The sequence below is a fragment of the Serinus canaria genome, chromosome Z, assembly GCF_022539315.1.
Source record: "Serinus canaria isolate serCan28SL12 chromosome Z, serCan2020, whole genome shotgun sequence".
NCBI classification, from domain to species: Eukaryota; Metazoa; Chordata; class Aves; order Passeriformes; family Fringillidae; genus Serinus; species Serinus canaria.
The window spans coordinates 68,673,606-68,699,578 of NC_066343.1; the positions used below are offsets into that span (position 1 = coordinate 68,673,606).

Below are 25,973 nucleotides of genomic sequence, written 5' to 3' on the forward strand. Positions count from 1 at the left end.
GTCTGTTCAGTGCTTGTATCCAAATCTCACATTCTCCCTTTTCACAAAACCAAGGATTCCATCTGAAAAGTAATTTTCATGGAAAATGTTCAGCCAGCCGTAGATAGACTTGGAATGCTATTGCCTAGGTGCAGAGGAAAGGCTGTGATTTGACCAAGCTGCTGCAGGCTTCTGTAGTAAAACAAAGAGAGGATTTGGTCTCTATGGTAGGAGAAGCCAGGAGAAGCTTGAGGCCTTGATGGCCTTAAACAGCATTAATTAAAGAAAGATATGGACTGAAGATAGTGCTGACAATTAGTGTGTAAAGCAAGTTCTCAGCACTCTAATGGAACAGGAGTCAGGGGACTGCTGCAGGATGCCTGGTTTCTGAATCCCAAATTGCTTTATCTGGGCAACAAACATCCAGGACAGTTTTCAGGTCTCCCTGCAGTGAATGTGAAGTGTTCACTTTAAGCTGCACTGGCTTAATCTTTAATTTTTAAGCACTGGTCCTTTTTTGCATTCTGGTCCTTTTTTCATTCTAAGTTGCACTTTGGATGAAGAACCACTATTTTGGAACTTGAGTACCATAGCAAATTGATGCCTAAAATTAGCTAAAAAGCACACTTCTATTTGGGCTTGCCTATTAGTCTGACAGATTTCAAAATGTATTTCTGTAAAATAAAATTTCTCCAGAGGTATCTATTTTCCTCTATTGATTATAAGAGAAACTTAGATGACAAACTTAGATGACAACCTCAGACATGAATTTCTTAACTTTTGGAAGTCTTAAATTAGGTTAGATGAGTCCCACCTCAGGTATTCAGTCTAAGTCTGTTATTGAGTTATCCATTATAATGGGACAGGCATGCCCAGAAGGGGATATTGCCCATCCTAGCACAGAAAAGGTGAAGAATGCACAAATCTCTGGAGGTGTCTCTCTCTCCTTTCTGCAGGAATCCTAGAAGATATTTAGTATAGGTCACAAACTTTCTGACTGTTAAAGATAAGCCAAGCACATCACACTCTTTGCTTCTTCTCACCCCTGTGCAGGAGATGTACACAGTAACAGTACCATTCCACCTCTTCCAGGAATGAATTTATAACCAAAGAAATTCCGAGTTGCCACAGTGGGCAAGATGGTGAAAAGGGTGCAAAACTACAATATTTTTTAACCCTGTGTAGCTTCTGGGTAGGATAGCTGCTGTGACTGAAATATGTGTGATTCTGCCCTCTGCTCCACTCTCTTGAGATCCCTCCTGCAGTGCTGCATCCTGCTCTGGGGGCCCAAACATAAGAAGGACATGGACCTGTTGGATCGAGTCCAGAGGAGACCACAAAGCTGCTCAGAGGGCTGGGGCACCAGGACAGGCTGAGAGAGTTGGTCTTGTTCAGGGTGGAGAAGAGAAAGCTCCAGGGAGACTTTATAGCATCTTCCTGTGCCTAAAGGGCTACAAGAGAGCTGAAGAGGGGCTTTTGACAAGGGTCTGGAGTGACAGGAGGAAGGGCAATAGCTTCAGACTGAAAGAGGGCAGGCTTAGGTCAGCTGTTAGGGAAACAATTGTTACTGTGAGGGTGGTGAGGCAGTGGAGCCTGCTGCCCAGAGAAGCTGTGGGTGCTCCATCCCTGGCAGCGACCAAGGCCTGCTTGGATAGCCTTGACCAACCTGGTGCAGTTGGAAGTGTCTCTACTCCTGCTAATGGACATACATATGATTTTTAAGGTTCCCTTTCCAAATCCAAACCATTCTGTGATAGTTCAATGAAGTTTTGGGAAGAGTTTGTTCTGTGAGGGTGGATGGACAAGGCCACTTCTTAGATTAGTGAGATGTGTTCTGCAGAATGACTCTCCTGCAATTTGGCTGTTGTCCAGATATGAAGACATGGGGAGAAGGAGAAAACCAAGCTGAGGATGATGCCTAGGAAGAGCATGACTGACAGGTAGAATGATAATATTGTCCACAGTGATTGAGAACGAAGGTGGGTGATAGAAAAGACAGGTTTTGGGTGGAAAAGTTCAAGAGCTCAATTTTATACATATTGAGCTTGTTCTGATAGCTAAACATCCTCCAGGAGATGGAAAGACAGATCAAGATTTTGGGTTGGACAGGAGTCAGTCCTGAAGGAGAGAAATTAGTTCTGCAAGCTGTCACTACAGCAATAGCAGCTGAATTTGTGTTGGTGGAAAAGGCTGTTAGGGACAAGACTTGGAATAGGAAGAGAAAAGAATGATAGGAAGGGACCTGTTCATGTCCCCATATGGATGGGAAACAGAGACAGGAGGGATGGAGTAATCAAAACTGAAAGTACAGGACATATAATTACTGTAAAGATATTATAAATACAAGCAAAAGTACAGGAAGATTATGATCTCTTATAAAGGATGATACAGAAATCCAGTAAAACAGTCTCATAAAGTTGATGAGCTAATAGAAAATGTGATCTAAAAGGACAAAAAGGAAGCTCTCTTGACAGGTAGGTATAAAAGGAACTTTGTGCCTGCTCAAAAGTAGGGGATTTTGGGTAGCTTTTTTCTAAAGGAAATTGATTGTGTAAAAATTGGAAAGATTTAGACTTGGTGGACCCTTAGGAGAAACAAGTGCCTTGCATAGAGAAATTGGTTTGTAATGGCTGATGGTCAGGCACTTGTCCAAGGTAAGGTTAATTAAAAAAAAAAAAAAAAAGAAAAAAAGAAAGGAACTTTCATAAAAGAAAGTTGCTTTCTGAAACTATTAGGCAACATATGTTGTGTGAACTGGAAGTCACAGTAGAACAATAATCCTGACAGCTGTGGAGAAACAGGAGTCTGCTGCAGGAACGAACGGCCCGAGACCTGACAGGAATGATGATGGATGCCCTGCTGGTGGTACCCGAGGACAAGCCAGGAGATGCTGAAATTGGCTGAGCCACAGGAACAACGTTGAGCTGGCATTGCAGCTGGGCAAATGAGGCCAGTCCTGGTGGAGGGAGGAATGGAAGGGGGCTGAAGGAAGATGGCAGAAATGCCCCCTCCTTCCCAAGCAGGATGGGCTGCGTCTGCATCTCACCACGAGGTGGCTGCATTTCCCTGTCAACATCCAACAAAATCCTGAGCAACGCTGCAGGCCCCGAAGTACCATGAAAACAAGAATGGGCCCTGAGATCCTGGCAGGATTTGGCCTAACTCCTTCAAAGAGCCTCAGAAATTTTGAGCCACTGTGGGGAAAAACCTGTTGTGCTCCACTTCTTCACTGAGTGTTGGCCACTCTGCAGGTCCTCGCTGGTCTGCAAAGATATGGAGGCATTGTTGTGGCTGCTTGTAGCTCATGGGAGACACAAGGAAATGCCATGTAACTTAGCTTATAATGAAACTAATTCCTCCTTGCTTTTTCTGTGACCTATGAGTAATTACTGTGAGGTTCAGCCAGTCCATGGAAACTTGTGAAGCTGCAGAAACTCGATTCTGAGTCTGGGATGGCCATCTAGTAAAGGATAAATTGTGTTGCTTTTCAAGATGCCCAGCTCTGGTTATTAAAGAATGTTTCCAAAATAGGTGTTTGAGTCAGATAAGTCAAGAGGACAAATGGTCCCATGAAATTGATCCATGAAGTGGCCAAATTCTCAGGAGTTTTGTATATCCTAAGCTCAGGTGATACCACCAGGATGGAGGTCATAAGTTGCTTCCAGATGGCTGTGAGATGAGTATGTTTTTCTAATCCAAAGCATTCTGAAAGTAGGAAGGGAAAGGCCTGGGGAGGAATAATGATATTTTGGGTATACTATATCTAGACAAATCTTTAACTCTCCTTGGGTTTTGTCTGTTTTTTCCATGTCTTCTGCTTGCTTTGCCTTTATCATAGGAATTTGCAGAGTTTTTGGGATGAGGACTGACTTTTTACTAAACCTTTTTGTTTTACCACACCCTACTGAATTGAAATTCTTGATGTCAGCTTATAGTCTCTATCACTTTGGGTCAAAGTTTGAAAGAAAGTCACGACAATACCTCTTTAACCTGTCTCAGGAAAGATGTCCACAATATGTCAGTATGGGATGTCAGCATTAAGCCAAATGTCTGGGGTTTTTTAGGAGGAGCCTTTTAGGAAGAGACTCTTAAAAGTATTTAAGTACTTCAAAAAATGGAGACCCCATATTTGAGGAGACTTTTTTTGGTACCATCACTGGTAAACATGTACCATTTTAAAACTGATTTGTCTAAGATGGGGTTCCAAAAAATGAGATCTTGATAGTTTGCTAGTTTTAGAAACCTTTTTGCTTGTAAAGAATTTTTCTTTTTCATCCCTGCAAAGATCTAGAGAAAATCTGTCGGGCCCGCTTTAAACTTATTTGGATAAATTCATGAATTTACATTAGAGTCTCTTACTGAAAGGGAGATTTTACACTCTCAAATATTTTTAATTGAGCTTTCTTGTATCCTTTCCAAGTTGTCAACATGCTTCTTAGCCTTCCATGATTTACACTGTGAATAATTAGTAATAAAAATAATACACTATTATAATAAACCAAAACAACTTTTACCAGATTTTCTTCTCCTACTGACAGTGGAATGCCTTATATCCTTCTCTGTCTGATGGTGGTGCACAAATATCTATTTGCATAGAAATACAACCCCATTTCTATTTGATTGAACAATCAGTCTTGGAACCCCATATGATTAGAAACTTGTGCAAGTGGACTGAGCCCTCAGATATTTCCTGGAAGATCCAGTAATTGGTCTGACACCAAGGTCTGACACCTTTCAAGGGGCAGGTGTAGGGGACCAGACTTATGCCTAGGCTGGGACTTTTGTGGTAACAGAGACAGGCACCCATCACTGCTGTGATTTGTCTCTAGCCCCAAATACTGTGATGTGAACATGCTTCTCTCTGCTGAGAGCTGGCAAAAAGTTCTTCATCCTTTGCCTAGAGACAGGGACTCTCAGAGGAGGGAGAATGAAAAAAAAAAAAAAGCCTTAGACACCAGTTTTTACTTGATTCATCTCTCTGAAAATTGAAAGGTTGTGCCCATGGCAAGTCTGACCCAAACTTTTCGTCATGTGTGAACCATATGTCCTTTTTTCAGGTCATCTAAACTGCTGGTGACAGAACACAGCACCCATTGGGGTTCTGTGCCTGTGAGGAATGACACTGCCATCCAGCCTTTCCTCTGATGAGTTAAGCACACCCAAGGCCCTGGGCCTTCCCAGATGATGAGTTGCAGAGTATAGATAAATAATTTCTCCTCCTGAATTGGGCCACAGGGCAGCCAGGGCTGGCCCAGTTGTCACTTGCCTGTGTTACAGAGCTACTCACCGGCATTGTCTGGCTGCCATGCAAGGCATTGATGGCAGCCTGGGCCTCTGCATGTGAAGAGTATTTCACAAATGCACACCCTGGAAGAGGAAAAAGAAGAGCGTAAGAAAGTTTGCATGGGTACTGTGAAATTTCATCTAGCTAAGTATCCTGTCCTCAGAACTGACCAATATGGCTGTGAAGAAGGTATAACAAAAAAATATGTGTCTTGGTTCTTTTCCAGAGTCCAGACATCAGCAGCCTGGGGACCTCTTAAGGCTAAGCTGCTTCCAGAATTCCCACGTTACTTGTAATAAGTACTGACAGACACAAACTTAGCAAGAACGTCTTGAATCCAGTCATGTTTTGACATCCACATCTTTCCATGGCAGAATCTTGCACAGTTTTACAATTTTTTGAGAGGAAAAGCTGTTCCTTTTGTTTATATTAGACCTAATGATGAGCGTTCCTCCCTCTCTGGTTGTGAGAAACAGCATGGAAGCATGTGCAAGTAACTGGAAAGCTGCAAATTCTTGACACAAGCAACCACAGGACAAATGTACAGAAGGTATTCAAGTTACTCCAAACCCACAAGGTACCTTATGATTTCACTGCTTGGTAGAGCTCTGTGACAGACTGCCCAGAGCTTGTCTTGGCTCCAAGCCACTTAGGTCTGGCAAAGCATGAGACACCTTCTGGTGAAGTAGCAGGGGTGGGAGAGGTACCCATGTGTTGATTACCATCCTGCCTTGAATCTTAGTTTTTCATAGCTGCAAAGTCAGTGCCTGTGTAGGTGTTCTCTTCTGGACATTAGAGAAATGTGGGCAGTGTTTCTCTGGCCTGTATTGCTGTGTGGGGAATCTCACACCGAACTCTTACGTAAGGTTTTAGGGCAGAAAAGTGCATTTATGGGTATGTGCAGGAGTGCAAAAATGATCAACACTTCAAAGGGTTACATGCACTTCTAGGGTGGGGGAAAGTATTGCCAACACTCCCAGCTACAAGCAAACTGACTCAGAGATGGGAAGGGTAATTTCCATATGCTAAGGCAGTTTCTGGAACAGATTGGGAGAGATCTGAGAAGTTTTGGCTTCCATCCCCTTCTATTACCACCAACGACTTTTGAGCTTTTAATCAATTTGCAAAGCCCTCTTGGTTTCCCTGAAGGAGTGCAGATTGCAGGGCACAGGATGCCAGTCCTGACAGTGGGATGGCTCTCCTTCAGCCCCTTTGCAGCAAGTTTAGAAAGTCTTCACACCCTTTTGGATCCCTGCAGCGCAGGGTGAAAGTAGAAGAGATGCAAAGCAGAAGAATGAACCCCAAAGGTCCCTAAAATCATCACTGCAGGCTGATAGAAGTGAGATTGAAGAAAGTAGTGATAGCCTGCTCTAAAAATAATATACACATATAAAATATCTTACAGTTCACTTTGAGGGCTGTTCACTTTGCGTCACCCTCTCAGCACTGTGCTCAGGCTGTATTTCAGGAAAGGCCCAATGATTATTGCTAATAGTTGGATCTAATTTATAAGGAGCTGAGAAGAGACAATCATGAGAAAATGAGATAGATAAACTTTAGCTGGAAACAATAGGGATCAATTATGACATAATCCCAGCCCAGCATTCCCAGGCTCCTGAGATACTGCGTCTTCCTCTTCATTAATCAGAGATAATCCAGAATTAGGGTGTTTAATTATTTGCAGAGATTCTTTTGTACTTTCTGCCTCTAAAAAGAAGATGCTGATTAGCAAATATACAAAAGCTTTCCTGTTCCAGTCACCAATTTAATTTAGAGCAGGATTTTTGGCTGTGGTGCTGCTGTCATGTTGAAGGCTTCACTCTTGTCAGGTGAAACTCACCCCTGTGCTGAGGGTCCTGATGGATCAGTGGAGCTGGATAAAGGTGGGAATAAAGGGAGTAGCAGGCATTTATCTTGTTTAATGCTCAGGATGCTAATGGGATCCCTCCTACTGCTTTCTATTAACTGCTTCCAGTAGGTTTTGAGGTAGCAGGACGAGTGAAAACTCAGCTTTTACTGGTGTAAATGGCAAGGCAATAGCACAGATCTCAACATTTTGTCTTTTTTGTTTGTGCACTCAATCAGATGGCCTCTGTACACAACACCAGAAGTGCACATAATCTGCCTTCCCATTGTCACCAGAACTGCCTCCAGGAGCGGGTGAGCTGAGATGTGAGTCATGTCACCCTTCTCAGAACAATGGTGTCCTTTTGACAGGAGCAGCTCTGGAATGTGAAGGGATTTTGACACACATGGAGATATAACCTCTGCTGAACAGGGTGATACATGTGCTCAAGGTTTTCTTGTTCCTTTCCTTCCAGACTAGGGCTGGAAGGGCGGCCCTGATTATTTTGTCAGCTTGGAGAAGACTGCAGAATCAGGCCCTAGGGTTTGTAATTGCACAGGGTAAGGCTCTTCTTGTGGAGGGTGCTGTTGGAAGTTTTTACTCTTTGAGTTATTGAGGCAGACTGCCGAATGGGAAAAAATTAGGAAGGGAAAAAGAATAGCTGTACAGAGAGCAGCAGCAGTGAAGGCTCTGTGGGTCCTTCTGGACCCATTTCAGGTCCCTCACCTGAGAACTCCTGCACTCCTGCCTGGGCCCTGGTGAGCTTTACCTGGAGTGGTGCAGAAGCACTCCATCCTCTCCCAGGGAACACAGGTGCTGCATTCCCCTTCAGGGTGAGAAATTCCTCAGTCTCAGCTCTTCTGCCACTTGGTTACCTGCTCCAGCCACTGTTCCTAGCACTGCAACTCATTCAGGAGATATTTCTGCAGACTCTGAAGGCCATGGCCCATGGCTCAGGAGAGCACCCACAGCTTCAGGAAAGGCTTAGGCAGGGTTTTGGCTACACCTGGACTGTAATGGGATTAAACTGGGGAGCTGCTGCCCAGCTTCTGAGAACAGTGCTTGCACTGAGCTACCTGAAGGGTGTAGAGGCTTATCACAGGGATACCTGGTGGGGTTGGGCAGGATTTAAGTGCATGGGATCTGACTGCTATCTGGAATTTAGACAATCTGCTTAAATCTCAACTTACGTAGAATTTAAGCCTTATGGGTTTTACCCAAAATAAGTAGCTCACAAGCAATGTATGTCACATATTGGTTTCTAGCAGATGGAAAACATTACAGACTGGGAATAACTTTGTGGGAGTTGTGTCTTGCCTGACTGTCTCCTAAGATAAGGGCACTAGCCTTAAGTTTTCCATTGGATTGACTGCTCTGTGTGCATGTGTGCATGCACGAAACCGTGTGTGTGTAAATTAGGAGCTTCACATTCTCAGTAAATAGCACCAGCAAATGGAAGCTGGTAATATTAACTCTGTCAAGGCTCAGTATTGATCCTGAACAGCTCAGTGAAACGTCAGCCTGAGACTGCAGTCTGCTAGCACTAATAATTAAACTGGTTAGCAATATGGAGCTGCCACTCAGATTCTGTCTTCTAATGAAATTGTTTCAGAAGGAAAAAAAAAAAGATAGAGCAAGTATGAAGACAAGTCTGTGGGTTGGATGTCCTCCGGAATTTGTTTCTTACAGAACTCAGACTTTATTGCCTTTATTATTACTCTGTTTAACTCCTTTGTCATTAGATTTCATTCCAGGTGGAAGCAGCCAGGCATGGTTTTTTTTCGCTTTTTCTCAATTTACTGATTTGTTCAGTGAATGACATGCTTAACTGTCTGCTATCATGATGGTTGGCGCTTCTCTAGACATCCAGCCCCCATCTTTGGGTGTGGTAGAAATGAAGTAACCCCAAAGCTGAAAAAAGGTGCCCACAGCTTATTTTCAGCCATTTATATCAAGAAGGCTGATCTGTGCTGATGTGTGTTGAACAGCTATGAGGCTGGTGTAAAGTAATTTTTGTGGCCACAGTGATTTTATAGAATAACAATATCTTTCTCCAGTGCATCACTGCGATTTGGATTTTTTTGCCTCCCTGTTGTAAAAATGTGCTGGTTGATGTTGTCATTTGTCAAAATATCCAGTGAAATAAGAACTGTGTTGGCAGGACAGGCCTCTTCTCTGGTGTTGCACATGCCAACACAGTTTATGTTATATTATATGCAGATCAATATTTAATGGACACATTAACTGCCAGGAGGAGATGGTTTTCTATTCAGATTGAAGTTACTTTGTCTAGAGACTTTTGGGGAAAAAGATGACCTTCCTGCACAAGAAAGAAGCCTCACTCTCATGTCTGGACTGTAGCAGAAGATCTTTTGTGCTATCCGGGTAAAAAAATTGGCAGAAGGAGGAAAGGCACCTAGTTTTGCAATGAGGTATTTGCATGATTCCAACAGTAAATGTGTAATGAGTGTAACATTTAAACTGGCACCTGTACCCTTGCAGCTGCAGTAACTGGCTGGTATGAGTCCATGCAAAGAGCAGGTGAAGAAGGGAAAGACCTGGGGCTGATGGATGAGAGACAAACAGAGGGATGATGGAGCTGGTGAGCCAACAGGTAAAGTACCAATATTGGCTTTTTTTAAAGAAAGAGTCATCCTGTTCAGCAGGGTGGGGAGAGCACATCTTGAGTGGATGTAAAGGCTCTGTTCAGAGGGGAGGCATCAGTTTGCAAGTAGTGACCCACAGCCCACTGGAGATGAGTGTTTTACAACGTGATCAGCTTTTTGCTCTGACACACAAGCAGAGAGCGACCAGCAAAGTAAAAATGTGCCCCCTCCTAAATAAGAGGTGCTGTTCTGGGGGCTGCATGATTCTTTTATCACACCAGGAAATGATATATACACGAAGAGCAGGGTCTAGCTCAGCACAAGGCATCCCTTACCTTTGCTGTTGCCATCGGGTCCCCGAAGGATTGTGCACTCCTCGATGTTGCCAAACGCCTCGAATAGCCTGCGCACATCGTCTTCCGACTGCTGCTTATTGAGCATGCCCACAAAGAGTTTTCTGTCTTCTGGAACAAAATAAAGAGATGCTTACCATATTTCAGGAGGGATGTGAAAGCCAAGCTGGCTCAGTATCACATGCAACACAAACGGTGACTTCACCAAGGTGACACATCTCAGAAGCTGCTAGTCTTTTCAGGTGGCTGGCTCGAAAAAACTTTACTGCCTCTGACTTCGCAGGAGTGAAATAATCCACCAAATTTTGGAAAAACCAAACCACCAAACAACGAACCAAAATGATTTGCCTTTATCTGCCTCTTAAAATCTAGGCACCAAAGTCTTCCAAATCAGCTTCTCCTGATCAATTTTTGCAGTCAGTTTGCAGTAACTGAAATGACAACATTGCTCAGACTGCAATCCAAGAGGAATGTGATAAATATAGTATATTGGAATCAAGTCCAAATGAAAAATAACATAAGTTAGTAGCCCTCGCAATACTAAATAAGTTGAAGGAAAAAAATGTTTAACATAAGCTTTTTAAAATCAGGATATAACGGAAGTCACAGCCTGTAAACTGGAGATTTGTCATTCATGCCCACTCAGAGACGTATCTATGAGCTTGGATGAGATTTTTAATATATTTATAAAGTTCATTTGAAATAAGCCCAAAGTTTTTGAAACTTAAATTGTTTTTTGAAATATAAAGTTAACTTATACGATTGTTAATATCTGAGATAGCTCAGGCAGGTGGTATTTCATGCCAAAGCAGGATGTTTTCTGCTAGTGGATAATTGTATTTTGAAGAAGGATGCTCAGTGTGACCCAGCACTGTGCACTCACAGAACCAAACATGTCCTGGGCTGAATCCAGAGCCCTGTGGGCAGCAGGGCAGGCAGGGGATTCTGCCCCTCTGCTCTGCTCTGCTGAGACCCACCTGGAGCACTGCATCCTGGTTTGGGTTCCCAGCACAGGAGGGACAGGGACCTGCTGGAGTCAGCCCAGAGCAGGAACTGGAACTGGATGATCTTCAGGGTCCCTCCCAACCCAAATGATTCTATGATTTATGCTTGGACTTAAACCAAGTTTGGGGATCTTCATGGAACACTTCCAGAAAATATTGGTGAAAAAAAAAAGATTGTCAGAAAGATCTCAAGGGGGCTGAATGATGCCTCTCGACCAGGTTTCTGTTCAAAAACTACTACCATTACACCAAGAAAAAAAGGAAATTTACATAGTTTACATTGTGTATGTAAACAGGCCATTTGCACATGATTCATAAATGTCTTATTTATGATTCATTAAACACTATGTAAATTTGTTAACCAAGAGGGTTTTTTTCAGAGCATGTTACAGAGCAGATGTAACTAATTTGAATAAATATATGTAAATATCAAAATAATTTCTTAAAATTTAATTTATTTTTTTAGTGTACAGGTTAACCTAAAACTGAACAAAACACTGGTTTGCAATACCCTTTTCTGTCTGACTAATTGGGCAATTCATGTCACTTTTGTTCACTGAAAAATCACTGGAGTAGGCAATCTGTTCTGCTTCAAACCAGTGTTTGATCAAAATTCCCCTCTCCAAGATGCACCTGCACATTGGCAAATTACTTTACAGCCTTGGATGTGAATAATTTTTCATGCAGTGGCTATTGAATGAGGATATTAGGAGCTTTCAACCCTGCAGTCGAGTTATCCACCACAACGAAAAGTGTACTGCCCACAGAAAAGCAGGAATTATGTTGCCTTCAGCTGGGCTGCTGAACTGGCAGGAAAAATAGGTGTAGGGAGATACAGGTACACTTCTGATAGGTGAGAAAAACAGAAAGAGCCTTCTGATAGACCTATTAAAGCAAGAAATATTCCTACTTTATGCTGGAATTTATTATGCTGAGAGGTGTTTTGAGGTCTTTGCTGGCAACAAAAAGTTCAGGTTGTAGCGGTGCACAGAACCCCTCCTAACACCACGCAGCCTGTAGGCTGTCCCCACCTCACAAGAAGGTGATTTGGACATGTGAAAGGCTTGTTTTCCCAATGGCCAAAGTGTCCTGCCAAAGAGACTCCAAGATGTGACAAGCCTCAGTGAAGCAGCTGCTGAGGTTCATGGTGTGAATTGGGGAGCATCTTTCCGTCTAGGGCATGGTAGAGCCTTAGGAAACGAGTCCAGAGCAAAGTCCAAAGGTTTCTTCCAAAGGTGTTGGAAAAACCTACCTAGAAATGGAACCAGCTTCCTGCAAGATACTTTAGGAAGCGGGCAGATAAGCTGGAAAGAGCTAGGAACGTGATTGGCAAAAGGCTTTGTCTAGAAACTTTGCATCTGTTAAATACTTCCAGCACAACAGAATAGTGTTATATTGTACTTCATACAGCTTCCCCTGTTTCAAATAAGCTGCATCAGCAAAAGCACTCCTCTAGCTGCGTAACTGTTTTCACCAGACTTTTTGCTAATATAAATGTATCATTAAAAAAAAAAAAAATCACATCCCTCCTCTGTCAGCAAAACTCTCTAGTGTGGAACTGGCCTGAAACTGCCTTGTCTGGTCGAGTTTATGCAAAGCTGAAACCAGGAACTGCTCAAATTATTGTTTTTACATCTCCCTACCCCGCATCTTTGCAGTGCACTGGGACTGCACTGGCTGGCAGATGATGTGGTGCTTTGGTGAGCTGCCCATGAGATGGCCATCAGACCATCAGGGGCAGGCTCTGTCTCTCCCCAGGAGCTGCTGGTCCAGACGAGATGGCATGAAGGGGATCCCCATGGACAGCCACTGCTTGGACATCATCTCCAACCCCATCTCCATACCAGCATCCTGTCTCCCTCCTGATGAAAAACATCACCCTGTGTAGTCAGGGGAATAATTTGTTATATCTGCCCTCTCAGAACTCTACACAATCACACTCTGGACTGATAAAAAATGAGTTGATTTAACAAGTTTTTTTTTACTTTCAGAAGTTTCCATAACAAAGTGCTGCCTCTCACATCCCCGCTCTTTCAGGGAACTCAACACTGTGTTTTAACAACACTCATCACATATCCTGAATAGAAAAAGGCAGGGAAGAGTCCAGAAGAAGGGACCTTTAATGTTTTCCAGGTCTTTGCTAATGAGTTTATTCTTTAATGGTCTTTTATGAGCCTCTTATACCCAGGCCATCAACATACACTACTCTTCCACATCCCAGACAAAATACTGGCATGCCAAGCACCAAGAAAACTTCTGTTTTGTAAATAGGTCTAAAAAAGGCCAGAGTTTGCAAGAATAAAATGAAGAGGGGATGTGCTGATGTCATCAAGGTGTGTCTTGACCATATGTGCACACCAATGGTGCTCCTTACCAGGTGTTTCCAGAGATTTGAGAGTGCTACATCCTATAAAAACCTGAGTTTTAGGCTGCACAGCAGCCTGGAGCAGTTCTAGATGATGCTGTCCCTAAGCTTTTCCTGCCTGTAGGGTCTGTCCTTACGAAAAATAATCCACCCATATCACCATCCTGAGTCTCACTCCATGTGTCTCAGGATACACACCTAAATTTCAGAGCACTGGGCTGACTCAGTCCCCTGTGTCCTCCATTTCAGACTGTGGGGTAAAAAATCTTCAGACCAGACTTCCTAAGACATGAGTTCTAGACACAGTCAAGGAGAACAGAAATATCACTGTCCAGGGCAGAAGAGAAGGACAAAAAGAAGCCAGGAATGAGCCTGGATGTCCCCAGCATGAGTTGTGGACATGACCTTGTGCTCCAACCTAAACTGGTCTGTGGCCACGGAGAGGCAGCTGTACCTTGCAGCACCACACAGTCTTGCTCAACAGAGATGGGCAGCAAGGAGGAGCATCCTCCATCTCCTCCCCACGAGGGGAATGAAGGCAGTGAGCTTAGTGTGTCTGAGAACAGGTGTGATAAAGAAGCCTATTCCATGTAGCCTCCTCAAGGACATACATGTCTGTGCATCAAGTGTTCATTCATATCTGAGCCTCTTCCCTTTGCTTTTGTGAGGAACAACTTGTCCAAATTTCTGTCCATTACATTCTCCCAAGTCACAATTTCAGTTTCTGTCTCATATGAGGGCTCCCCACTAATTGTGCTGCAGCAACATCTCTAAAACTGGCACCACTATGAGCAGTGACCCTGCCCTGCAACATTGCAACTGAATATGGTGTCCAGGTGAGCCTCTTCTCCTCGTGTTTTTGTCTTCCTGCATTATTGTCCACCCCATTATCAGTCTTTTTCTACAAGCTGAGTCCACCGTGCCCTCTTTGCCATGGAAATGTCCAACCATGGGTGGATATTTTTGTGTGTGGTGGCACAAAGGAGAGCCAAGGAGGTTTTTGCTGGTCAATTCTGATAATACTGAAAATTAGGTTTTGCTCAGGTCTGCCACATTTTGCCGTAAATAAATCACAACAGTGACAGAAGGTAGCACTCCAAGATCCTCACAGGAGGACAGGAAGGGGAAGAAAGACCACTGCAATGGCAAATCAGGGTTCCCAGAGATGTCCCTTTGGTCACATTCCCAATACCCCTGTGGAACCAGGCTTTCCTCTTCCTGACCACTCTTCCAGGAGTGGAGGCTCATGCCTGTCAGGAAAAGCTGGCTGCAAGGCACCGTGGTGAGGAAACGCAACTTGTCAGATAAATATACAACATCTATAGACCTCCCTGCAGTGTTTATATGCAGCCTTGGCACCTTCCCCAGTGCAAATAGGGGTTAAATTATTCCCTGTTCTATTTGTATTTAAATGTTATGTTTCCATGATGAGTGCAAGGCAGAGGTGTCAGAGGGCCCGGGCGAAGGAGGCGGCACACGTGAAAGGTGAAATAATAGAGAGCTGCAAACCAAGTGCTGAAAGGAGATGGGAAGGGGGGACACTGGGGCGAGGGGGAGAAGAGGGGAGGATGGGCACTAATTAAAGAGACAGAAGGGACAATGAGATTCAGGATGTTTGACCCTCCGTGGAGCAAGAGGACAAGAACAAGAATCACAGCAATTGTGGAGGGACTGGGGGAAAACTAGGGTCACTCGCAGGGAGACATGACACAGGATTGTGTTTATCTGGATAGCTCTCGCTAATGTATGTGTGTGCGTGGGGGTACATTTAGATAAGAGTATATAAATACACTTGTGTTCTTGTATTCCTCATGCAAAACAAAGGGGTTGAATCCTTGTATCGGGAAAGCACAAACTGGCTTTTCCATCTAGAACTTCCGAGGCCTCGGAAATAAAGAGGGACAGATTCACCATCTCTGTGTCCCAGGCTAATTTGTATTGCTAATAACAATTTGTGCCTGCTGCTGCTCCCCTCCTTCCCAAAGATGCTTGCACAGAGGGGGAGCAGCTGCAGTGCCTTGGTGCTGGCACTGGAAAGGCCTTTAAGTTTATCTCCTTGGCACCATGACACAACAAACAAACAACTAGAGAAGTTTTCTATGCAGGTGTGGGTAAGAAGAAAAGCTGGTGCACAGGATCAAGTGGCACAATTACCAGAGAGGATGCAAGAAGCAGAGTTGATCTTGCTTGCCTGATTCGTCCTTGGGAGAGAAGGAAGAGGAGGTTGCCCTGACAGTGCTCCTGACATGCACAGAATCAGAGTGGTTTGGGTTGGGAGGGACCTTTAAAGGTCATTTGGTCCAAGCCCCTGGCAGTGAGGAGGGACATCCTCAACTAGAGTAGGTTGCTCAGAGACTTTCAAGATTCTGTTGGACTTGTCCAACAGAATCTTGAAAGTTTTCAGGAAAGAGAAACTCCCCTTTGGGCAGTCTATGCCAGTGTTTCACCAACTTTGTGGTGTAAAAAGCATTCCTGGTACCTAGAGTGAATGTGCTCTCTTTTGTTTGATAAGCAGTAGCCCTTATCCTGTTGGTACTGGTGATATTCAGAAATCTGTCCTACCTCTCATAAGCATCCTAAAGTATTTAGAGACCCCAATAAGGTCTGCCTGAAGCTTTCTCTCAGCCTGTCTTCTCAGCAGAGCTGCTCCAGCCCCCTGTGTGTGGCCTCTCTGGATACTCCACAACAGGGCAACACCCTTCTTATGGCAGGGGCCCCAGAGCTGGGTGTAGCAGTCTCAAAAATACAGAAACAGCCTCACAAAAATGCAACAGAGGGACAGAATCACCTGCCTCAGCTTTCCTTTGATGCAGTTCAGGACAAGCCTGGTTTCTGGGCTGCAAGAGCCCACTGCTGACTCATGTCCAGCTTTTCATCCCCCAGAACTCCCAACTCCAAGCAGTGGGATCAGGCATCTGCCAAAGTCACAGTGGTGAAAAAGAGCTTTAAACCTGGGTTTCCTTCAGAACAGTCATGACTAAGGAATCCTCCACAGTCCAAGAAATAAAAAATGAGCTTGAGAGAAGAAGGGTAGGCTGCAGATGCCCTGAATGTTATGAAAGTTTGGTTTGAGCTCTGAACTCAAATCTGCAAGCTCAAACCTGTCATTCTCTTGAGCCAGAGTGTCCCAACACTCCCCTTAACCTGTGCTAATCAGGTGATCAATAGGCTAAAAGCAGGGCATTTCCCAGGGCCTGGGTTTCACACTCCTGTTGCCATTTTCACAGCAGTCCTAAAGCTACGTGATGATGATTACCACCCTTTCCACAGGGGAAGTGATTATGAATACTGTTGTAGCTAATTGTAAATTAGCTAATTATCTTCTCCGTGGTACCTTGCTGGAAAATACATGAACCTTGTAAAATAGAGGTGCTTCAAAAATTAGGATGGGGGAAAAATCCAACAAGATTCAAAAGCCCAAACAACATAAGCATAGGGCTACCTAACTCCAAACAATAGCAAACGAACCCTCCTTCCACCTGCAGCTCCTGTTTGGCCTCTTTTCCCCCCTCCTCCCCAAATTAAACAACACCCTCAAGGGGCTAATTCTGCTGCAGGCTTTAAAATGTTTGCTGAGTTCACCTCTTCCTTGCAGCTGGGTGTTGTGGGGCATCCCTAATCACATCTTAGCAGGACTGATTTCTTTGCACTGATCTCTCCCCCTCCTCCCTCCCTGGTTTGATTTTACTTAACAGATCCTTTATATCCCGTACGTTAGCAGATATGATTGCACAGCTGCTGGTCTCCAACTGCTGGAGACAGAGGCTTTGAGACACCCGGGCTAGAGAGAATAACACTAGTCTGAACAGCTGTGTGATGGGGACAGGCGCAAATGAATATAAGCCCAGGTGTGGGAGCATAATTCTCCCGTGCAAAGAAGGAAGCTTCATCCCACAGGTGCGTTACTCTCCACTGTTGCATGTCAAAAACTTAGTTTGAAGGATTTCTCTTAATTGCTTGGCTGCACTCTGAGCCTTGACTTGGACATGGATCCTGTAAACAGAGTGAAAGAACAGCTGAACAAGAGACACAGGGTCTGTCTGATTCTGTTTGCTGTCTCTGGCAACAGCCAGTTTGGATGTCTAGGGAAGAGTAAAAGAACGGGGAATTTTGTTGATTTCCCCAAATATTCTCCTAGAATTCAGTGCTCTGCAATTCAGGGAATTCTGGAGTCTGTGGTGTGGTGGTTTTGTTTTTGTTTGGTTTGGTTTGGATTTGGGTTTTTTGTTTGGTTTTTTTAACTTCTTTTGGGGTTTTTGTTTTGTTTTGTTTTGTTTTTTCATATGTAGTAGTTTCTGAAGTGTCTTTCTTTGATGTAATTGTTCAGTGGACTTTTGAACCCGTGTGTGCTTGTGAGCTTTCAGCACATCCTGCAGCGAGACATTCTCCAGCTTAAGCATGCACTGAGTCAGGAACTTCTTCCTTCTGCTTATTTTCAACATGCCAGAAACTATTTTCAATAGACAGAACCTAGACCTTGCTTTGGGAGAGAGCGGAAATCATTCCTGATCATCCAGTTATGGAAGAGTGGACCTATGAGGATATTCAAGAGCTTGGCTGAAGCTCTTTTCTGTATGTTTCAGACTGGTTTTTGGGACTCCTGAGTCCAATCTTAAGCCGTGCTTTAGAAACTAGGGAAAGCAAAACCACTTTTCTCTTAGAGTAATTTGTTATTCCTGGTACCAAAGAGATGGATGACTGCGCAGTTACTGTTATTAAAACTTCTATCTCTGCCAAGGACAGTGGCCTCAGTGGAAATATGGGCTACGTAAATTACCCAGTGAAAAAGGCAGCCTCAAGGCATTGGTGAGGTTTGCCATACTCCAGGAGCACAGGTAGTCCTGGCAGAAACAGTGAAATGTACCTGGCAGGCTGGAAGTCAGAGCTGTCGCTGAACCTACAATGGCTTCTATCAGATTTAAGTGGCTGGAGCTTTCCCTGCTCCTTTTCACATAAGAGCGTGGAGGTAAGTCAAGGCAGGGTTTAGTCCTCAATAAAAGTCTGCTTGGGTAAATTGCAATGACTGTGGATCTTGAAGTTATTTTTCAGGGAGAGATTTTCATGTCCTGCAGTAGTGTGACTCTAAAAGACAGTGATGCCATGATCAAGGTGCTTGTGTCCAGGGGAACACAGGTGCTGGCCCTGTGAGAAACTGGAAAGAAAATTAACTTGTTGCCAGATGTTGAACCCAATGTCTAAGATGATGGTTTTTAATTAAACATGACTGGGCCTATTCTCTTCTTTCAGTGTCCTAGTTTATATTACAGTCCTACTTTCCTGAGGAAAGACCTGCTATACAAGGAACTGGGAGAGGTCCTTGATGTGCAGCAGCTGCAAACACCATCTAGGTATTGTCTGGGAGAGCAAGTGTAGGAGCAGGATGGAAAAAGTGCAGAGCAATGATGAAAAATGCAAGGAGATGTTGGGGACTGTTCAGAGCAGGAGGGTGGTTGTGGTTTGGGTTTGGCTGGTCTGTGCTGCTGTAGCAACACCTTCTGTGCACCAGCACTGAAATGAAACCCAGCTGCAAACCAAGAGATTCAGCTGGGCAGTTCAGATGAAAACACACTCAGGCTTCCTCTGTGCACACAGGGTATGGACAAAACTTTGGCCATGGCCAAGCAAACCCCGCCATGAAGACATAGCCTAAAAAATCCCAACAACAGACTCTTCTTGTACAGCTGCAAATATTATAACCCCAAGACAAATATCTGTAGTTCTGACTTGCTGAACAGCACCATCACAAGTGTCCATTGCCAAGAGATGTGCAGATTCCTGTGCAGATCTAAAATGACAGGTTTTATAGTGTTTAATAACAAGCCGGGAAAACAACTTGAAAAGATCCATTTTATTTGTAGCCCCTGCTTTGGAAAGCTGCTAGTGAGAAAAGTCTAAAACCTTGCGCCAGGCAAAGCATAAAGCCTCTGCCTCTGAACTGTGCCTCATGATTCTTCTTAGTCGTTATCTGAAACACACAACTGGAATATTTTTGAAAATTGTTCCTGAGGCAATGTTTTTTAGGAAAATACTTGGGAGTCAAAATCTGGTCTTTCTAAACTCAACCTATAGCCTAAACACACACTTTCTTTTCACAATCCTGCCACAACAGGAAGAATATCTGAATTTAAATCAAACTTTCAATCATGAAAAAAGGTAAAATTAGACCTCTTTCAATAGCTGTTGGTAGCCTGTTTTTACACTTCCCATTTCCCAGGAACAACCCTGGAAACATTCTTGGGAGAAAGCACCTAGGGAGACTCAGCATGGAAGAGTGGATATGTCCAGCTGTGCTAGGACTAAACTTCACAGGAATTTGCATGACTGTTTAGGCTCCTTCCTCTTGTGAATCCACAAATATTATGTTGGCCCAGTTTGATGGATTTCCAGAAGAAGAACAGGGATAAAGGAGAAGACTGTCTTGTACTTTCAAATGACATCTCAAATGAACCCTGATTTATGCTTTTGCACTCATTTTTCAGAGGCAGCTCAGATTTGAATACCACTCGTATTGCCTTTGGTTCTGGGGAATTTAACAGATCTTAATTCCTATGTGTAACATCCCCTTTTCACTCTGTGGCCACACAAGGTTGAGGCTGAGCCTGAGGGGCCGTTTGGTTTTCACACCCATTCAGAGCAAAGCTTAGAAGCTTCTTGACAAACTCCGCAGGGTCAGTGGTGTCAAGACTGGTATGTCAGGAAAATAAGTTTCCGTTCCTAAACTCATCTCACTGGTGACCTGTCGAAGCTTTGAAACCCTTTCCAGAAGCCTAGAAGGCCAAGACATTAATCTGTGGTAGCACTCCAGCCTTGAGCACCGAGGACTATTGAAACAGCATTGGCATGGGCAGGAAGAGGGGTGGGAAGGACATATTTTTTCTTGCAGGAGCTGGGACGACATTTCAGATCAAATTAAACTTCAGTTTTTAAAGACTTCAGTGGAGGTAATTGAAACACTTCCTCACAATTGCCTGAACCTAAGTGTTATCTCTCTTTTCCTCTGTATATCATCCCTTTTCCCCCAAGCCTGAGACAGCCCCGCACGGCCACAGCCTCCTTAATATTAAAGATGGTGATTAAATGGGATTCGCCAAAAGACAAAGGGCTGAAAACCTGCCAATTGTTAATCCCTCCTTTGCTGTGCTTAAAAATTCCATTTTCTTCATTTGAAGAAAGGAGGGGGGGAAGAAAAGAGAATTATACGTCTATGTCTAATTTAAATTCTGGTGTCGCGGGTCCTGTTCCCTTCTCCCTCTCTTGACGTCTGAATATATTCCTTTATTACCATTATTACAGCTTTCTGATTGCATTAAAATTCATCCACACGCTTCTCTCCACATTCCACTTTTCTTTCGCCAGTTTTTTTGCTAATTCCCTTTTTCTCTCTCCCCTTTTCTCCCCACTTTCAAATTATACAGAATGTCATTAAAGATCTCCACAAAATGCCTCTACTCCCTTCTCTATTGCTTTTAAAAACTTCCTGGCTTTTTTTCCTCTCCGTGCCCTCATCTACAAACAAAGAAAATGAAGAAAAGGCAAGAGAAAACAATAATAATAAAGGAATCCAAGCAGCACGTCTCAGAGGTCTCAATAACACCTTTCCTACTTCATACAGCTCTTAGCCTAATGTTCACTTCAGTTATGAAGCTGTATTTCACACAGAAGTTTTGTGCATTAGTTGTTTGATGATGTACCTGAAATCCTTAGTTAAAATAAAAAGTGGAGTTTGCCAGGCCGTGTTTATGAACATGTAAAGAGATAGTCTTGCCTGTAATTGCAAGCAGAAAAATAAGAAGATTGGGGGGAAAAAATAATTTCACCCTGCTTTATGGAGCAAGAGCTGAGGGTTTGCGAGGGTGCTTGTGGATGTGAGCAGTGGAGCTGGGCATGCAGCCCATGGGACCAGTTACAGGTGAAGAGTGCAAGACCTGAACCCCAATATATCCACCCAGTTAATCCTCCAGACACCCACTGACTGCTAGGACACCCTAAGAGTGACTTTTTCCCCACAAGGCAGGTCACCCAAAAAGACAGCATAACTTTTGTTAAACCAGTTCTGCTCTAACTGGGTGGAAGTCCCATTTGGAGGATTTTACTGATAAAAATGAAGGTGAGAATGGGACTCTGCTTCTATATAGAACACACCTGCATGTGGGCAGTTGAACACTAAGGTGGAGGCACATGATGTGGTGGCAGTGTGATTAGGATTAGGTGTCTGATCCTCCCAACCTGTCCTTGTGACTCTCCTAGCCCAGCTGGCAGGAAGAAGCTGCTATTATGAAACTTTAATGCATTCTTGCCAGTTCTTCCCAGGGTGCCTAAGTAGGTTTTTTGTTATTGTTGGTAGTTTTACGTTTGGTTGGGTTTTGGGGGGTTTTTTTGCTATTATTATTTTTGCTGCTGTCACCCTCAATTACACTGATATAATGAAATGACTGAAGCTAGATGAAAAATGGGATTTTTTTTCTATAAGAAATACTGATGTCTCAAAAAAATGTACTTCCACTTTGAATTGGAGAGGCCAAAGTTCTTGTGAAACGGAAATTCTTCAGTTGTGAAATGTTACAGGGTATTGTCTCAGAGGAATAAAAAGCCTTTGTCTTAATAACCTCAAAACATAAAATATATAAAGCAGAATGGCTGTGGTTTTCAGCCAGACAAAAGAAAGTATATTTTCACACACTATATGAATAAATAAAAGACATTTCTGTCATGGGATGTTGCTGAATGCAAAAGTAATAAATTTAACTCCAAGGCGAATGAGACAGATTAGTGGTGCTTATGTCCACTCAGTGCTATAAAACATGAATATCCAGATGCAAAATCTATCTTAGTCACTCTGTCTGCTGGAAGCCAGAGGGTATTAGGGAGAGGATCACTTTTCATAAAAGCCTTGTTCCTACTGTTTCTAATGGGCACTATTGGAACAGAGGATGCTGGACTAGACAAACCTTTGGTCTAACTCAGGATGGAAGCTAGTGGTTTAATACAATACAGACTTGAAACAAAATTAAATCAAAAAGATCCCCTTAAAGTGATAGATTTGTACTTCTTGAAAAGAGAACTCAATGCATTAATTTAAAAAAATAAAAAAAGTCTCCTGGCAAAAATCTCACTGAAATGAATCTGTTCCAGGGGCATGCTTTGCCTGTTACAAAACTACACATTGGGCTAGACACCTGGCCTTTTGAAATACTTTGGCCAGCTTGACAAATGACCCAGGAAATGAATGGGTCTGCTTCAGGATGTCACCCAGCAGGATCTGGCTTGACTTATCCACATATTCATTTAGATTGTTACCCTAAGGTGTGTCTGAGGAGGAACATTATATTCCAGTGATGTTACACCAGTGCTTGAAATAAACATTGGGGATTCAGGGTTAGAGCTGAAGCTTATTGAAGTTAATGAAAAAGAGTGACATGGAGCCTTGCAGGCTTTGAATCAAACTCTCGATTTGCTGAAACACTGCTCAGATGTCCCTGCCATGCTGGGTACTGCAGATCCTCCCTGATGCAAAACAATGTCTTACACCCATGCCAGGAGAGATCTGGTGAGGACAGAGCAGAAGGACAGCAAGAGCCTGGACTACACCCATCACACCATTTCTGTGCCAGGGTTTGATAGTCTACATGTGTTTCCCCATTTCAGCCTGTTTGCTTACACTCCTGTCACCGTTCTCTTGCAGTAAGGAAAAGAAAACAAACCCCCTGTGAAATCTCCTGCACAGGCAAACTCATCCTTCCTCTGAGTAGAAGACTTTCCTGCAGGTCTCACCACAAGTTTTAAAACAACACTGCAGAGAAGTGAAGGAATGCAGTGAAATTGGGATCAGACAGGATGCCCTGAAATGCCAGGCAGGGCTTGCAATGAAATTTATAATCAACACACTCACAGGGGAACTTTTCTTCAGTGACAGCAATATTCAGCACACACTTGTCACTAAGTAAGGCCAGCTGGACCCAAAAAGAAATTATCCATAAAGGTGGGATGTCCAGAGCCCTTTCTGGAATCTTCCAGTCACTTTTTCTCCCTGCATTTGCGCTGGTTTCAAGCTCAGGGGAGACCCATCCCACAGAGCATGCTGAGCCGAAGATTATTCCTCTTGGGGAAAGCAAGGCTGCTTTCTTTGATGTCACTTAGCATCTCCCTACAAACATTTTATTGAAGATTATTTCTTCCACCCACCTCCCCACCCCCCAGCTCTCAACTCCGGCTGGCTTTAAATGCCACTGTCATTTCCATCCGCTGACAGAGCTCTTTAACTGCCGCGCCGAATGGCATTCGCTAAAACCAACTAATAGAAGGAAATGAGGTTAACCTTTAAGAAAGGTGAAAACGAGCCGGGTGCTATGCCAGCAGTAAAGAATTAGTTCATAAACAGCCTCCTGCTGCAGCGGCAGTCTCCTGCAGGCACTGGTGCTGCTGGCAGGGCTGTGGACAGGTGGGTCGCAGGGGTGAGCTTGGTCAAGATAAGGCTCGGCACCTCCCCATTCACCCAGTTCAGTCAGCCCTTCCCTGGTGAGCCTGTGGGGACTGTCCCACAATTCTGATCCTGGCTGCTGTTGTCTGAAATCACAGCAAACAGGTGTTGGTTGTAGTGGATGTCTGTGAGATAATAGTGGCTTGCATCTGCAAATCTTTTCTCCATCATCTTTCACATGAGGAAGATGGGAGTGCTCAGGGCCCAATCCTGCCTTATCTGTCTCCTTGCTGAGTTTCTCCTTTCCATCAATCTTTTTTAATCCTTCTCATCCCAGCCAAATGCTACCTAGTAACTCTTACTGAATGATGGCTCTGCTTCTGTAAAAGTAGCATAGCTGGGTGCCCGTGACCTATCTGAAGGACCATTATTGTCCTTATGTTTTCCTTCAGGATTAGTAAATGTGTTGTCTTGCTCATCAAGAGTTAGATAAAATCCTGGCTTTAAACCACACCTTGATCTTACATGTGCCACTCGAGCTCATACCTGAGACTCTGTGCTATAGAACTCATGGAGGAGAGCAGAAGGGAAGAGCTGGGGACAAAAGACTTCTACACACCTGCAAGAGGAGGGGCATCTCTTTGTCTGTTCAGAAGACTCAAGTGTCCAAGGCCAGGTTGGATTTGGCTTTGAACAGCCTTGTCTGGCAGAAGGGGGTCCCTGACTGTGGCAAGGCTGTTGAACTGGATGATGTTTTTTCTTAAGAGCTGGTGAGTCTTAATAGAGGGGAACTCAATCCCTTACCAGTATGGGCATCAGAAGGAGATGCACCACAGTGCCATGATGGGAGCAAGACAAATATTTGTCAAGTAGTTTTCTACTGACAGTGCTCTGCTTCATCTAATTTTAATTAGACCAGAGAGCCTGAAGGATGCATATACTACGACCTGTATCAACAACAACTGGCAGTATGAGTCCATATGAAGTTTGTCTCCTTGTTTTCAGTCAGTTTGTATAGATGCATCTTTGTTTTTTCACAGAAGTGCTCTGAAGTTGGTCTGTTATTTCAGCCCTGCACAGTGCTGCCTGTACTATTGTTTTTCTCTCGCCACGGCATATTATCCATGTCAAAAGTGTTTGAAAGAGAAAATTATACACCTGGACCAAAGGATTAGTAAACATAAATCTAGGAAGCTTCCTGAAACAAGATCTTACTAAGTATAAATCAACATTACAGACATACACCATGAAATGATAAAATTATTTGTCCCACCAACACAGCTAAGGCAAGATCAGCAAATATAAAAAACTGTTATCCCATTCCTACCAATGGGAAAAGTTAATTGACTAATTCAGGGTAAAGTCCAAGTCTCAGAAAGGTGTTTCTAACCTCTTGAGCTTTACTGTCCATGTAGTAAAAAATGATCCTCCGCAGGCTCTTTCCACCTCAGATTTCATCATTACCAATAATGCTTTTTTTGGCTAACAATGTTTTTTGGGGTGTGTGAAGAAAGGAGGGCTGTGCAAGCCAGATCTGAACCTGGCTCTGGTCCCTATTACTGCAACAGCTCTGTAACTATGCTAAGGGGAGTCATCTCTTCGCTTCATCAGTAGCCAGGACTCAGAGAGACAGAGAGAAGCAGAGAGCGAAGGTGCTGTTTTATAGCAAGCCTTTTCTGAGCTTGAGAGCTTGCTGCGCTATTATTTTCCCTTTTCCCCTCATTTCAGGCCTTTTTTTGTATTTCATGTTTGGCCCTCGGCAGGCTGAGAGACGTGCTGACAAGTTGTAACTCTCACTCGGCTTGGCGAGGGCTTTGTTCTCTGTGTGCGTGGCACAGACTCGCTTCCTCTTTCGCAATGTGACAGCGAGCGATAACACTGACACAGAGAGCCAGCGCCGGGCTCGGCGCGCTCCCCGTGCTAAAGACCCTCTTCAGTGATCTGCAGCATCAGTCAGCGAGCAAAAATGGGCATTGCACTGGGGAAAATGTAGTCGTGGCAAACTCCTCCTTTCTCCCCAAACCCCTTTAACCCCAGGCTAGGCAGCAGCTCACACGCCTGATTGTTCAAAAGGGATTTGTAGGGGTCTGGTGTCTCCCCCTCCATACCTGAGATGCCC

The 25,973-nt window shown here is 43.8% G+C and overlaps 1 protein-coding gene across 32 annotated transcripts in view; it reads right to left on the reverse strand.

The window, feature by feature from the left end:
• Positions 1–25,973, reverse strand: part of CELF4 (CUGBP Elav-like family member 4) — a 668,420-nt gene that overhangs the window by 70,078 nt on the left and 572,369 nt on the right. For 21 of the 32 annotated variants that reach the window (XM_050986794.1, XM_050986792.1, XM_050986779.1 and 18 more), the window contains 2 exons: positions 10,051–10,176; positions 5,267–5,346 (listed from right to left, as the gene is read on the reverse strand). In XM_050986794.1, the coding sequence (XP_050842751.1) occupies positions 5,267–5,346; positions 10,051–10,176 (206 nt within the window). Of the gene's footprint in view, positions 1–5,266; positions 5,347–10,050; positions 10,180–25,973 lie in introns of all 32 variants that reach the window. The other 11 variants (XM_050986791.1, XM_050986778.1, XM_050986768.1 and 8 more) reach the window with 1 other exon arrangement.